The sequence below is a fragment of the Paroedura picta genome, chromosome 6, assembly GCF_049243985.1.
Source record: "Paroedura picta isolate Pp20150507F chromosome 6, Ppicta_v3.0, whole genome shotgun sequence".
Taxonomy (NCBI): Eukaryota; Metazoa; Chordata; class Lepidosauria; order Squamata; family Gekkonidae; genus Paroedura; species Paroedura picta.
Genome location: NC_135374.1, coordinates 111,323,353 through 111,339,445, shown reverse-complemented (window position 1 = coordinate 111,339,445; position 16,093 = coordinate 111,323,353). Strand labels below are relative to the sequence as shown.

The 16,093-nt window shown below is 46.1% G+C and overlaps 1 protein-coding gene across 19 annotated transcripts in view; it reads right to left on the bottom strand.

Annotated features, from left to right (window-relative positions):
- Positions 1-16,093, bottom strand: part of MYCBP2 (MYC binding protein 2) — a 184,351-nt gene that overhangs the window by 28,335 nt on the left and 139,923 nt on the right. For 10 of the 19 annotated variants that reach the window (XM_077343930.1, XM_077343933.1, XM_077343931.1 and 7 more), the window contains 9 exons: positions 15,721-15,822; positions 12,394-14,034; positions 9,030-9,199; positions 7,715-7,959; positions 6,287-6,454; positions 5,597-5,754; positions 3,186-3,385; positions 1,191-1,340; positions 94-254 (listed from right to left, as the gene is read on the bottom strand). In XM_077343930.1, the coding sequence (XP_077200045.1) occupies positions 94-254; positions 1,191-1,340; positions 3,186-3,385; positions 5,597-5,754; positions 6,287-6,454; positions 7,715-7,959; positions 9,030-9,199; positions 12,394-14,034; positions 15,721-15,822 (2,995 nt within the window). The remainder of the gene's footprint in view (positions 1-93; positions 255-1,190; positions 1,341-3,185; positions 3,386-5,596; positions 5,755-6,286; positions 6,455-7,714; positions 7,960-9,029; positions 9,200-12,393; positions 14,035-15,720; positions 15,823-16,093) is intronic. The other 9 variants (XM_077343937.1, XM_077343942.1, XM_077343938.1 and 6 more) reach the window with 1 other exon arrangement.

Genomic DNA, 16,093 nt, shown 5'->3' with positions numbered 1-16,093 from the left:
CTGTTGATGCAGCCCAAGACTGTGTTCGCCTTTTTGCCGCTGCATCACACCATTTCCCGCAATGCAAGAGGCTGTTCTGCCAGTAGCACCTACCTCAGAGCCATCTGTTGCAACGAACTTCCACTGGGGAGGGGCATCATGAGGTCGGAGATTGTCTGGAGCAGACGGTGGAAAGTGTGGGGTAAAGGGTGAGCCGCTTCCCCAGCAATCACTATGTCCGACAGTGGATGTTCACAGACTCTTGTATCCTTTTCCTGCACGTTCAAGCAATGGGTTACAGCTCATTGTCATTTCAGAGAAAGATTTAGTGGCTCAGCCTAACATTTCCCTGGCATAAACACAGGACTCTGAATTGGACCTCCCCTAAGAAGTGTTTGGAAGGGAGGTTTAATTACATGACTTTGAATATTCACATTTATTTCGAAATTGCCAAGTTCATCACAGAAAAGATGTATCCACCCTGTTTGGATCATGATGGCTACAGGCTGATAAATTCAAGGAAGAAAGGGTTAACAGCTATTGAGAGATCCAATGACTAACTGGAACTCCCAAGTTCAGAGGCCACAAGGAGCTCTAGGGGAAAGATACTGCCAAATCTTTGATGGAGGGTTTCCTTACAGCAACTGGCTGGCCCTGTTGCAAACATGATGCTGGGCTAGATGGACCTCTGGGACTAATCTAGCAGAACCATTCTTCTGTTAAATAGCAGGGATGCCAACCAAAAGAAACAAAAGTGTATAACAATAGATTTGAGTAAAATCACCTCTGATGGCCTAAGCTGTACTTAACAGCAGGAACTTACAGCAATCACGCTAAAGAATTTCCCAATAGAAAAATTCTACATACAGTGATTGTACTAGGGGAATAGAAGGCCTAAGGAGGGCCTTGCAAATTCATACTATCAATTACCAATTGTTCAACTCCTATTAAACATAGCAATTATATTATTTTCTGCTTCCTCACTCAATTTATTAGTCCTGCTACAGTATTAAACCTTTTTAAAGACTCCATAGCAATTTCTGGAACCACGGATGAAAAAGACCATTTCTCCAGCTATCCTAAAATCTGAATAAGACTAACCATTACTTTCTCTACACCTAAATATTAACAAATAACTCTGGACAGAACACAGCTGTACACACTGTATGGCAATGAACAGTGAAGATCTTGGGACTGCTGCCCCTGCTTACTTGCTCTGCATTCTCCTTATTTGCTTTGTTCTCCTCATCTTCCTCTTCCTCTGGCTCCACAGGAGCGGGAGTCAGAGAAGCCACAAAATGCCACAGAATATCATGGAGTGACGTTGTCTGAATGACGTTACAGAGAAGCCAATTAAAAGCCTGGGAATAAAAGGAGGACAGCCAGACATTAAAGAGCAGCCATCATGTTTTACAAGATCTAAGGATGCTTTAAGAACCTCTTGTGGCGCAGAGTGATAAGGCAGCAGACATGCAGTCTGAAAACTCTGCCCATGAGGCTGGGAGTTCGATCCCAGTAGCCGGCTCAAGGTTGACTCAGCCTTCCATCCTTCTGAGGTCGGTAAAATGAGTACCCAGCTTGCTGGGGGGTAAACAGTAATGACTGGGGAAGGCACTGGCAAACCACCCCGTATTGAGTCTGCCATGAAAACGCTGGAGGGCATCGCCCCAAGGGATAGACATGACTCGGTGCTTGCACAGGGGATACCTTTACCTTTAAGGATGTTTTGTCAAAAGAACAAGCAGATTAGTCAGCTTGTTACAGCGAGAAAGAGAGAGCTGCCCTAAAATGCACACAGCTTGTTCCCTTTCAAAGACGTCAACAACTAACTGGCCGAGGTTGGACGTGATAAGGGGGGAGGGGGGGGGATAAACAGGAGAGGCTTTAAAGCTGGGATTGAAAGACAGATCATCACATAAAATCTGTAGGGATCGTCAAAGATAGCAAACTCTGATGCACTAATGACTGGAATTAAGTGTATACATGGCTGTTAAGCAGACTCAACATCATCATCATATTCATCATAATCATTATTATTTGGATTTATTGCCTGCTGCTCCCAGCAAGCCGGGTTACAAACAGTTCCCGTACATAAAATCCCAATAAACCCCCATTAAAATGCATAAAAATACAACCCTACATGGCATTAAATAAAACCCATCCTGTACCAGTATGCCTGCCAAGGGATCAATCATGCAACAGCAGTCACCATTAAAGCTGTTCCAAAAAAATGGTGGCAGATCTTCCTTAGCAGGGGCTCATCAAATACCCCCTATCCTGGCCTCAGCCATAGACCTGGTGGAAGAGCTCCATCTTACAGGCCCTGTGGAACGCTGAAATCTCCTGCAGGGCCCGTAGCTCTTCCGGGAGCTCATTCCACCAGGTAGGGGCCAGAACCGAAAAGGCCCTGGCTGAGGCCAGGCGAGCTTCTCTGGGTTGGGGATGACCAACAAATTGGTACCCGAACAGCGCAATGCCCTGAGGGGGGCAAAAGCCGATCCCGTAGATATGTGGGTCCCAGACTGCAAAAGGCCTTAAAGGTAAAAACCAGAACCTTGAACCTGATCCGGGCCGCAACTAGGAATCAATGCTGCTGCCTCAGCACAGGCTGGTTGTGAGCCCTCTAAGATGTACCTGTCAGCAGTGTTCCTCAACCCCCGGGCCGCAGACCAGTACCGGCCTGTGGAGCCCTCGGTACCAGGCCATGGCGGGGGAGGGAGGTGTGGGTGCCGGTGGGCATGCCTCCCCTCCCACAGTGCTCGCTCCCAGTGCAGCGAGCGCCATGCTGTGGGAGGGGGGAGGTGTGGGCGCCGGCATGCTGGCAGGCGCAAACGCGCAGGTGTGGAGCTGACGTGCTTGCACGTTTGCGCCCGCACCTCCCTCTCTCCCCCTGGTCCCAGGGCCTCCCTCCCCCCTGGTCCCCGGCTCAAAAAAGGTTGGGGACCACTGCCTGTCAGGACCCTAGGAGCTGCATTTTGCACCAGCTGCAGTTTTTAGGTCAGGTAAAGGCGCAACATTCTGGCAGCAACGTAAACATTAGTAAAGCAACACAATGGTGCTGTCAGAGCCAAGGGAAAGAAATAGCATTCTAGATAACAAACCAATGAAGCTTTCTCATAAGACAAATAGCACAGCTGGACTTTTGATGAACAGTACTATTATTGTTGTGAACTTTTTGGTGGAAAACAAATGAACGCACTAAATACCTCCATAGCAAAGACCCGGCAAGCTGATTTCCTTAAAGCTTGCTTCATTGCAATTTCCAGTCCCTCCAAGTCGTGATGCTGGATTACAAATGCCAGAACAGGCCACTGGAAATTTCTCTCTCCTTTGGAAAGAGAGCTGTGGGCGGAGATTAACCGAGAAAGTTCAGGAGATGGATGTCTCAGGAGAGAGGACCCCACTTCTATTTAAAAGCATAAAAATATGTGCACATTAGATGGTTAAAGATTCCTTTTTTTTTACACAGCTATGCAAATGTTAGTACATTAGCTTTTTTAAAAAATAGAAACTGTTCCTATGATCTGCACTAGAATGCAATAGTTTTACGCTGTGGACTGAAGCCACGCAGAGAGACATTTCAGACAAGCCATGCTTTGGGATCGTGCTCCAGGACTTCACCCACCCCACAACCAGCACATGGCTCAATCATGACAGGCTTCTATTTTTGCAGCAAACCACTGTTGGCCCTTATGTCTGAATGACAAACGGTGCTCGTAGGTGTGCACAGAAAAACGAGGACAGCCGATGCCATTCTCTGCGAGAACAAAGGGACACCGTTATTTAGTCACAGCAAGGCAAGGCTTTGCAGTGGCCAACAACAACCATTCAAACAAAGGTGAATCACGCTGCAGGTAGGTAATGGGGAGGGAGGCAAATCAGGTCTCTTCTGTTACCGTGTCCCTATCTTGCAGGCGAGACCACCGGGCTCCGAGCCCAGAGTGGTCAGGTGTGTGTGCCAACTTGGCTCTCCCTCGCTAAAAGCTGACTGATGCTTGAGAGGAGGATGCCATGTCCTTTTTCCCTTGCCACAAAGAGGCAACTGGGGCAGTGGGTTTTAAAAACTGATCCTAGTGTCAACCCTCCGGCATGCATCAGCACGCACCATTTGCTATCTTTGGCCCCTCTTTCCACCCCTTATTAGAAGCTGGTTGGGGGGTTGGGAGATCAAGTAATTACCACCATGTTTGTTCTAGTTTTGTTATAGAATCATAGAGTTGGAAGGGGCCGCACAGGCCATCTAGTCCAACCCCCTGCTAAACACAGGATCAGCCCTAAGCATCCTAAAGCATCCAAGAAAAGTGTGCATCGAACCTTTGCTTGAAGACTGCCAGTGAGGGGGAGCTCACCACCTCCTTAGGCAGCCTATTCCACTGCTGAACTACTCTGACTGTGAAAATTTTTTCCTGATATCTAGCCTATATCATTGTACTTGTAGTTTAAACCCATTACTGCGTGTCCTCTCCTCTGCAGCCAATGGACACAGCATCCTGCCCTCCTCCAAATGACAACCTTTCAAATACTTAAAGAGGGCTATCATGTACCCTCTCAACCTCCTTTTCCCCAGGCTGAACATTCCCAAGTCCCTCAGCCTATCTTCATAGGGCTTGGTCCCTTGGCCCCAGATCATCTTCGTCGCTCTCCTCTGTACCCTTTCAACTTTATCCACGTCGTTCTTGAAGTGAGGCCTCCAGAATTGCACACTCACTCCAGGTGTGGTCTGACCAGTGCCACATACAATGGGAGTATGATATCTTGTGATTTTGATGTGATGCCCCTGCTGATACAACCCAAAATGGCTGTATGATTGTTGTATGATTTTTGTCATCCTGTTTTTTAATGGGGTTTTATTGGGCGTTTTGTAACCTGCCACAAGCTTGTCTCGGGAGTGGTGGGAAATAAATTTATTATTGATGATGTTATCCGTTCAGTCGGATAATAATGCTAGCCATCTTCCTTCGGTGGTCCAACAACAATCTCCATCCCCTTGTCTCGCCTTTGCATGAGCAAAGAGGGGGCAATGCCCTGGTCTTCCCTCTGAACCAGAATGAAACCAATTTAGAATCCTGATCCGGAGGCAGGGAACAAGCCATCGTTTGCAAAAGCGACAATGGTTTGCTGCAAAAATCTTTAATTATCAAGCTCTGTGTGAGGGGAAGGAACACTCAAGGTGGGGGCTCCACCCCCTCCCCAGTTCATATTTGAACTGTGCCACTTCTTATTGACGGCAACAAGACAGGCTCCTCAGAGATTCAGGAAACCATCTGAATGTCAGACTTCAATTCATTTCCAATTCTGGTCAAACAGCACCAAGATGTTCGTAGCAGACTACAAAGCCATGTCTTGAAGAATGCTTGTGGACGGCAGCCAGGATCCAAAGAACTGTGCAATTATTTCTACGCACCTAATTCTCTTTGGATTTTTGTTTCTAAAATAAAAAAGTCCACCATGCCAGTATATGTGATGCAATCAATGGCACAGGAAGTGGCTGCTGCTTTTGGAAGAAAAATCTAAACATCATTTCACTTCTATCTAGAAATACAGCACCGGCACTGAAAGTGAACAAATATCATATATCAGAAACAAAAAGAGAGAGTCTGTGATTCTGTATTATTACCGGCATCTCCACTGTTCACTCTCCTTCTGGGGATGGCCTTGACCCGGGCAGGAAGGATGGAGTGCTGCTTGTCGTATTCTGAGGCAACCACGGAGTAGGACCGTTGGAAAACAGTGCGTTTTGCGAGATCCGTATCCGTGATGGGGCTAGTCTCTAAACTGGAAATAAGTAAGCAAGCCAATTAAAATCTCTTCCATGTCAACCGTGGCTCTCCAGATGACCATGGACTACAAACAAACCTCATGACTCCAGGGACATCTGGAGACCCACTGATGGCCATCTCTGATCTATGCCCTGTTATAACAAATGGGAAAGCATGATTTCTGGATTTGTAACCAGCTTTGGAAACCAATTTCATTAGGAACCACATTTATTCAGGATTAACCTTGATGCAGGCAGAAGAAATCAGGGGGAAGGGTGGCAGGAATTTGCATAGAAGTCGGAAGCATTCAAGGAAGCCCAGGGTTCTTACACAGAGGCAAGCAATGGCAAGCCAACCTTTGAACATCTCTTGCCTTGACAACCCTTTGGAGTTGCAATAAGTCCGCTGCAAATCGGCTGCACTTTCCACAACCTCCCCCGACGAACTTGTTACAAAGAAGCAGCCTCCGTAAATCACAAAGCTGTCTGAACGTAAAAAACCCTTTGCAGCTAGCGCGCCAACACATATTAACATGCGTGGTGGGGTACCTTGGGGGCATGGATTTCATGTTGCTTTCCGGCTCCTCGAAAACATTAGGGCTGGCATCCGGAGTAACTGAAATATAAGGTGCAGGCACTGATGTCGAGCGCAAGTATCTCATCTCGTCCTGAAAGAGGTTGTCGTCGGCATAGCCAACAAAGTTCTCATGATGATGCCTGGAGAAAACAAGGTACAGGAGATGACCTTAAAACTGGACCTTTGAATCCAGAGTTTCAGCAGCCCTCTAAATGGATAAACGTGACAGAAATTAATGAGCATGAGTGGCAGTAAACTCCACCTCCCTCCCTACAAATGCTCATGCATGCATGCAGGCACATGGGAGGGCGCACGCGCACACACACACACACAAACACACACTCCATTCTATTTCACTTTTCAGGTTGACCTCTGAACTTCAAATCTGTGATCCATCTGGAAATTTTACAAAACTGTACACACAGGCAATAGGATCTGCAAGAGTTCTGGAAAGATAGTACTATTTGGGGGTGGCTGGCACAGCAAGGAAATGCACTGTGTGAGGCCTGCATGAGCAACCTTTCTACTAGGTCAAGAAGTTACACGGCAAAAGGGTTGGCGTGGAGCTTGCTGCTTCCCTATGCAGAGGCAAAGATTACACTGGCTTTCACCCATTTTGAATGAGGGTTTGTTTCCTGCATAGAGTCTTTGCTTTCTGTCCAAAAGGATGGCATCACTCTGAGCTACTCAACTGCTCTGACGCCCAGGGGACCTCAGGAAGTCTATTTTCAATTGTGAATAAATACTGAGCACTAAGAAGTGTCTGGAAGCTCTTTGGAGGAGCATGTATCGATCAAAAGGTAAATATAAAACCAGGAAAAACCCATGTTTCAAAATACTTTGGAAGCCACACGCAGTCAGTCACACTTGGACATTCTCAGTCTTGGCTGCTTTCTGTGTTGAATTATTTGCTGCTTGTTTCACTGGGAATAGCAATTCATAATAATAATGCGAATGCTCAACCCTTGGGTCCCCAACACAGTGTTTCTGGGCAACATGACACTGGCTGACCCCTTTCCTGGTACGTGCCTCAAAAAGTGGGCAGGGCCAGGCTTTGGTGCAGCAAGATTTCTCATGGTCCATGAGATATCTGATTAGCTGTGTGCAGATTTTTAAAAGCATTGCTTTGTTAGCAACTGCAACCACAGCACAAGGACCTTCCCTGCATGACGGTAAAGCTGCAACCACCATTTTGTGCCTGGCTTTGCCTCCTTGGATAACCACCTTGTTGCTCTGCTCACCACCCTCTGTCCTAATTCTAAAGGTGTTCACAGGCTCGAAAATGTCGGGGGCCCAACCTTCAGTTTGCTCGAGACTGAATACAGAAACTTTATTATTTCTATCCCACCAAATGTGAGGGGAGGGTGGAGGTAATTTATCAAGTAGTGGCTTGTTTTAACCTGGCCAAAGTCTGGAGATAGAGGCAGGACATTTTAACAGGGAAGTCCTCCGAGATGCCTTCCTTGACGCTGGGAAGCTGGGACTGGAATGGCTTGGAAGGGTGGTAGCACAAGATGCTGGGTTCGGCCGCACTGCTCAAGGCCAGCAAGAACAGCGCATTCGCTTTGATCACTTGGTGGGCTTCCATGGTCGGCAAGGCACGAGGCGTCTTCACTTGCAGTGGCTTTCTCCTAGACTGTTTGACCTACAAGGAGACACAAATGAGCACTCTTTGAGCGTGTCACTGGAGAGAGGCAGTCAAAAGGATCATAGATGAACACGGAATGATCTGCAGGCCCCAAAGGCCTTATGCGAATGAAGGTTGAATTTTGACAAAGAGCTGTAGCCACCCAAGAGATGCAGCAGAGCCAGTGCTTCACATTGGAGCTCTCCTGCTCCAAGCTGGTCTGTCTCTTCTTCATTAGTAAGGTAAAGGTAAAGGTATCCCCTGTGCCAGCACCGGGTCATGTCTGACCCATGGGGTGACGCCCTCTAGCGTTTTCATGGCAGACTCAATACAGGGTGGTTTGCCAGTGCCTTCCCCAGTAATTACTGTTTACCCCCCAGCAAGCTGGGTACTCATTTTAACGACCTCGGAAGGATGGAAGGCTGTCAACCTTGAGCCTGCTGCTGGGATTGAACTCCCAGCCTCATGGGCAGAGCTTCAGACTGCATGTCTGCGGCCTTACCACTCTGCGCCACAAGAGGCTCTATGTGCTGTCTATAATTGAAACAAAGTCTGAGCACACAGCCCAACCCTATTGTCTTTGTGCATACAGTTAACACTCAAAAATGATACCAAGACCCCATTTCATTTCATTTCATTTCTCTCTCTCTCTCTTGTTGTCACACAGAGAAAATGGGAATACCAAGCGGCCAATAATATGCCAGCTAACAAATCTGTGACTGCAACAGCCACTGATCCACAGCTGAGTTGAGAACCAATTTACCAAAGTTTCCCATGGGATGATTTGTCATTGCTGTAAAGCAGGGGTAGTCAAACTGCGGCCCTCCAGATGTCCATGGACTACAATTCCCAGGAGCCCCCTGCCAGCAAATGCTGGGAATTGTAGTCCATGGACATCTGGAGGGCCACAGTTTGACTACCCCTGCTGTAAAGTCTGGCAAGCACCAGTTTCCAAGCTTGCTTGGAGGTGCACTTGGAGAGGGAAGCAAGAGACCCATCCTACAGTCCCCAAAGGGCCCAGATTACTTCAGAGTGCACTGAAACGACAAACCCTCATCACAAACAGTAAGAAACAGGTGAGAAGATACCTTTTCTCTTGCGGCTGCCTGCTTTTCACGTAGATATTTCTCTCTGCACCGGTCGCAGACGAGATACCACGTGCTTCCTCCGATACCGCCGTCGCCACAATTGCCAGCCCATCCGCCGCAGAAGTGTCCAATGCTGTTATAGCCTTGTCCCCCAGCATACCGGCCACACCCTTAAATCATGAAAAATTATGTGTCAGGTTAAGGTCTACTGCGTCTGCGAGTTTTGTACTGCTGGGCGGTGTATTTTGGAGAGGGCCAAGCATCTTTAAAAGCATGTCAGACTTATTGTTAGCGGTTCAGAAGGTCACTTTTACAGCTGCCATACTAGTTAGCATGAGTGTTTCATATTAGAACAGACACTCTTGAATTCAGACCAAAAGACAAACTGATTAGGTGGCATTTGAAATAATAAGTTGCTTATAATCAGCTTTCTTGCATCATTCCCTTTTTACTGAAAAGTAGTGTATCGGGGTCAAGCCAAAGTGGTATCTGGATAGCTTTTGCTGTTTTCAAGGATCGAGCCTTTCCCCAGTGGCTTTCCCTAAAAAAAAACATTTATCTTTCACAAAATGTAGTCTTTGGTATTGTATTCACATTTAAAAATCTAAATCAATGTAGCATTTAGTATAATTTGGCCACTGGCTCCTAAAGGTACCGGGGATCCTGATCAATGTCATAGTGAAGCCAATTGATCAGGATCCCTGGTACCCTTAGGAGCCAGTGGCCAAATTATACTAATTATTATACTAAATACTACAATACAATACCAAAAATGACATTTTTGAAAGAATAGGATAAGAGTTTTTTAGGGAAAGCCACCGAGGAAAGGCTTGATCCTTGAAAACGGCAGAAGCTGTCTAGATACCATTTTGACTTGACTCTGATATAGAAGTACTTCTCAATAAAAGGGGGGAAAATACAAAAAAAGTGATAAGCAATTTATTATTTGAAATGCCCTCTGGTTAGCCTGTCATTCAGTTTGGAGTTCAGAGACTGATCTGCCTTCGTCTTTTCACACTTGAATTCGGGGCAAAAGACAGGAGACAGTGTGGTCTGGGACTCTCTGGCATCATCAACTGCAGGCACGTATGCCTTGCTGACAAAATGGATAGCAAAGAAAATTGCCATCAGGAAGCTGGAGGCTGCAGGGGACAGCTGACTTTACAGCTCAGGGTGAGCTGCTTAGGAAGCTGCGTTAACAACCGCAAGATGATTGATTCGCTGGCCTCAGCCAGGGCTTCTTCAGCCCTGGCCCCAGACTGGTGGGACACTCAGTCCAATGAGATTAGAGCTCTGGGGGACCTGAGGCAGTTTTGCCAGGCCTATGGCTGAGGTAAAAAAAAAACGGCATCAAAATTCTGGCCTTCCTACCTAAAGCACCCCAAACACTGACTACTACTACTACTACTACTAGAAGAAGAAGAAGAAGAAGAAGAGTTCTTATATGCCGCTTTTTCCTACCCGAAGGAGGCTCAAAGCGGCTTACAGTCGCCTTCCCATTCCTCTCCCCACAACTGACACCCTGTGGGGTGGGTGAGGCTGAGAGAGCGCTGATATCACTGCCCGGTCAGAACAGTTTTATCAGTGCCGTGGCGAGCCCAAGGCCACCCTGCTGGCTGCATGTGGGGGAGCGCAGAATCGAACCCGGCATGCCAGATTAGAAGTCCTAACCACTACACCAAACTGGCTCTCTACTACTACTACTACTACTATTAGACTTTTAGCCCGCCACTCCCTATAAAGGCTCGTGGTGGGTTACAACAGTAAAAACCCTAATAAAACCCTTGATAAAACAATATATAATTAGAACATATCCCAAATATCTGATGGCGGACTAAAATACCAATTCACCCACTCTCTGCCAAGTGGAAGGGAAGGGGGGGCAACCAACAACCCGCCACAGATTGACCCAGGGGGGTCCAGCTCTCCCTGGTGTGCTGGCCTCAACCATAAACCTTGCGGAATATCTACTGCCAATTATTAATTGATGCACTTTATGTCGCCCCCCCCCCCACATCTAGAGAGAAGTAGCCCTTCTGAAATTGTAGGATTTAATTTTAAAATCGTAATTTTAGGATTTTATATGTCATTTGATTGTTTTATGTTATATTTATAAACTGTTGTGAGCCACCTGGAACCCCTAGGGGAAGGGGGGCAAATAAATGGAAAAATAAGTAAATAAAATTAAGTAATTATTAATCCTAGGTCTTTCTGGCAGTCGGGCAAGAGGCATTCAGAGGTGGCTTGGCCGTGACCTACCTCCATGTCATGGACCTAGTGCTCCTTGGAGGTCTCCTATCCAAATATTAGCCATGTGCCTACATGGTATGTATAGCAACTGATCATGTTTTTTGAACCCAACCAGCACAACTGGGTCTGACTGAAAATCCCAGTGGTTACGGTATTCAAATATTCCACATTCATGAGGGATAATATCCTGGAGAAACAGCACCAATGTGATTCAGAGTGGGCATTATTATCTTTATTATTATTTATTAAATATATTACTTGCCTCTCCCCGGTGGCTTGAGGTGAGTTACAACACATAAAGTGTGCTGTATTTTATGTGTGAGTATGCCAAGGTCACTAGTGTAGCAACTCGTCAGAGTCACAATTAACATTTTATCTGGAATTTTAACAGTTTCATGTATTACGGTTAACTGGACTTTTTCTCTATCTTCTCTATGATGTATATAAAGGTCTTACGTAGCATTCCTACAGCAGAATTCACTTGGCCCAAAACACAGAATTAAATGTGAAAATCTCTGGAAGAGAAAATTCATGACTGGACCCACTTGAATAAATGGTGTCTAAAATCTTCAGTCTGTGCATCAACAGCACATATTCTAAACATTATATATTTAAAATAATTTTTAATGGGGAAGGGTTTAGAAGATCCTCTTGAACTTTTAAACACCACTGCTAAAAGAATGTTTACATTCAGAATCCAAAAGATCCCCTAGAAGTTTAGGGTCATGTGATCTGATACGTGCTTGGAATTTTCAGGATCTTGTGATCTGATACATGTTTGGAATTTTTATGCATGAGGATGCACTCTTTCAATAAAGGATCCCTCTGAATGAATTTAACCTTTTTTGATGCCTCTATAGTTTCTATGCACTTTAGTAATACATTATTTGCTTTAAAAGGCCTAAGATTATAAAGGAGAGGAGTGCTTTGCTCACTATTCTACAAAAGGGCTCTCAGATAGAACAGGCAAACTATTTGAAAGCTCAACATGTTTCTCTGATAATTTTTTTAAGGGACCTTGAGAAAACACTCCGGGATGCACATTCTCAGGATCAAGCCACAGCTCACAGCAACCTTTTCCTTGTCCATGTGCCGTGATGATCCTTGGCCTTACCTGGATGAGCTTGTCTCATGTGATAGGTCACTGGATACGGGTGAGATTCTCCACACAGCTCACAGATGGTATCTTTCTCTGGTCCCCCTACTGCAAGCTGAGCCATTTCACCAAAGAGGTTTCCCCTCGGCCTGGCTTCCGCCTTCTCTTTTTTCTTCTTCTCCTTTTTGGACTTCTTGTTATCTTTATCGCTTTCTTTCTTCTTCAACACCGCGCAGGACCCGGGACTTGGGAAAATCATGTTCTGAGAAGCTGCCTTGATGGTCGCCAAGGAAATGTCTTCCCAGAAGGCTACCAGGTGCTGCAGTGTCAAGGGAAGCGGGGACTTGGATTTCATGGCATGGTGGCCAGAAGTTTCGAAAGAGGCACTTTCATTCTTCCCATCCTCGCACCGCTCATGAAGAGGGGGCTCCTTAAGCATAGAGAGGACTTTGTTTTTGTTGATGCTGCCCATTTTCGATATGTCGGGCCCATGGGGGGCTATGTTGAACATATTAAGAGCAGAAGATATTTCCAGGGAATGTCTGTTTTTCAGCTTGGTTTCCTTCTCTTCTACTGGCTGCTGGCCCAGGTTGCATCTAATCGGGGCGTGCTCCTTAGAGAGTTCAGGGTTGAATTTCAAAAAAGAGGAGCAGGCCATGGCGTCATGCACTATCCCTTCGTGCCACAGGAAGGAAGCAAAGACCGCCCTGGCGCATTCTGCCACAGACGGAGACATGGCTTGCTTGGCAGGTTCTATGGGTCTGGTGCTGTCGCCTTTGAAAAGGCAGACAGACTTCTCCTTTTTGGGCCTTGTGTGCCTACTGGCACATTTGCGGCTCACTTTGGGAGACGCTCTCATGTCTTGCTCATCTTTCAGCGGTGCTTTCCCTATGCTGAAATGAACCTTATTAGAGCCATCATCCACGGTTTTGAACTCAGTGTTATCTTCGCAGGTGCTGTCCGTGATGCTATTGGTCTTTAAGGTACTTGAGGTGCAGACTTCGACCACTTCACTGTGAAGGTTTTCTAGTACCACGTGAGGAGAAGGGGCTCTATTGTCCGTTTCAGACACAGGTTTTCCATCTTTTAACATAACTTTTGGTTTCGGAGAAGTGGACCTTCCCCTTATTGGCTCTGTAAGGGGCACTTTCTTTTTGCGAAGACTATCTGGGTCCAACGTATAAGAATCTGATTTAGATCTCTCCCGAGGAGGGTCGACTTTTGTTTTCACGGGGGGTGAGGGTTTCTGGGTCTTATCGTGAGGAGAGGATGATCGGCGAGAACCAGCGCCAGATGTGCAGGATTTACCTGCTGAGAGAGTCTTTGGTGAAGATGACCGGATACCTGGCCCTGGAGATTCTGCTCTCAAGCCAGATGTTGTCCTCCCATCTGTTTTTAAAGTCTGCAAAGTGTTATGATTCGGAGACAAAGACCTGCTGTGGGAGTCCGACCTCAGCTTTCCAGTGTCAGATTTCAGCATCAGGGATTCACTAGCAGATAAGCCCTCTGTGTTCCTGGGCTTTTTCTGGTCTCCAACACTGTGACTCACGCGCCCGTCAGATTTAAGCGACCTGCTGTCCGTTCTGTATTTGGACACCATGTCTGATTTCCCTGCTGGAGAAACCGGTCTAGCAGCTGCAGTGAAATTCACTCTGTCACCTGTTTAATACATTTTGTAAAGACGTTATTATTAAAAGCAAAACTCCGTTTGTGGTGGCAAGAATCACAGTGCTGAGCGGTCACACAAATCCATCAGATCTCTCAATACCAGTAAAAGTAAGGCAGCTAAATGAAGGGGAGATAAGAAGAGATTTAAATCTAGCAGGGCTCAGTCCTAAAAAGCTAAGACTGTGTCTGGTGGTCAGATATCAGCTTGGACAGTGCTGAGGGTCTAAAAGGGACTCTACCTTCTTCTCCACTTCCATGCAGGGGCCCATTACTGCTTGGCCTGACATCAGCATTCAACATTTCATGAATGCATACAGAACCTCTATCAAGCAAGCTGCAGTGCAGTGCAGCCCTGGACATCGAATGTGGGTGCACACGGCATGGATTTATGCACACACGATCCAACACCGAAGACGGCCATCCGCAAAACAAGATTTCTATGCACGCATCATTCTTGTAGGACTAAGGTGGATGATCCCTGAATGCTATTCAACACTTATCTAAAATGCTTCTCACGGTGGTGTGTAGATGTTCTGAGGTAGCTTATTAACATGCACTGTGTGAAAAGCTGATATGCTTGCCACACTTCCTGGAAGACAACAAACAAAGGAAAGGATAATTGGGATATGGGGGGGGGGGAGCTGCTACCATGCCCTGTAGTATATTGCCAAGAAGATATACCTGGGTTACAATACCCAGAAGTAATATGTCAAACCTTGGTTATTTGATAATTTCTGGCCAAAATCCGTAGGAAATACCCAGGAGCTAAAGTGAGAAGGCTATAACAAGGTTTGGGCAAGAGTTATGTTCACATGGACTTAATGGTTATGACACAGTAAATGATGGATATAAGGACTGCAGATCTTTCTCTCAGTCCCTCCTTTCAGTAATACCTTTCAAACCTGGGCAAGTTGACTCTTGGGATCTCAGGGCCTGTGTGAATTTACAGTAGCGAGTGAGTGAGTGTGTGTGTGTGTGTGTGAGGGGAGGGGGATAATATGGACGGTAAGTAGTGAAAAAGCTTTATCTGTCCTGTGCTAACAGAAGAGGTAGGGTGGTGATTTGACCCCCCCCCCTTCATCCTCCTCACTACAGGTACCTGACCTATATACATCTTTGGATCTGTGCAGTTCTGGGAACCAACTGTCTTGAGTTGGAAAGGATTACTGGATCGGGGAAGGAGGGGGGGGGGCAGCATTTCTCAGCACCTTTAGCTGACAGTTTCACCCAGTTTTATTCAAAGGCATACAATACTCTTTTGCTGTATTTCCCCGCAGCGCCCTCTCCAAATCACAGAGATGATAAAAATATGAAATGTTAATTCATTTTCTTGCTTCGATATAAAATCAGGTCCTAGATCATATTTACAGTGTATTCAAATATACAAAGAGGATAACCATATATTAAATAGTGTGTTTCGATACATTCTTGATGCACTGGCTACATATATCTGTTGATATCACCTAGTAAAGCAACCTGGTACATGCCTTTAAACAATATCCCCCCCACCACCACATTTATGCTGACTCACTAAAGGAGTGCTATACTCACTAAAAGGAATGCTGAGCAAAACCTTTTTTTTTAAAGGGAATGGAATGGAATGGACTTGAGTCAGAGAACCTCTTTTTCTCTTAAGAACTTCTGAGCAACCCCATCCACATTGGCATGCGTACCCACCCTTTAGTTTGTGTGAGAGAGATGAAATAGCAGAGGCAGGCCCAGCTACATCGCTACTTTTGTAAATGCGCTCACGAGAAGCAAGGCTGCGGGATGGAGTTTCTACAGTGGGAAACAGTGGCACAGAAGCAACAGAGATTCAATGGGAAAAAACAGCAAAGGTAAAAAAACAAGCAAAGCAAGCAATTCAGATGAGACACACCTGACCCCATGATGCATTCACGGTGCTGTCGTCCCCCCCCCCCCTTTCCACTGCTAAGAACTAAAACATCATTCTAGGTGCTACCTTTCCCCCCTAAAGAAGTAAGCAATTTTTTTCAATAAAGACCTAAGGAAAATCTAACTGCAAATCCTTATGGTGACAGCAAATGAT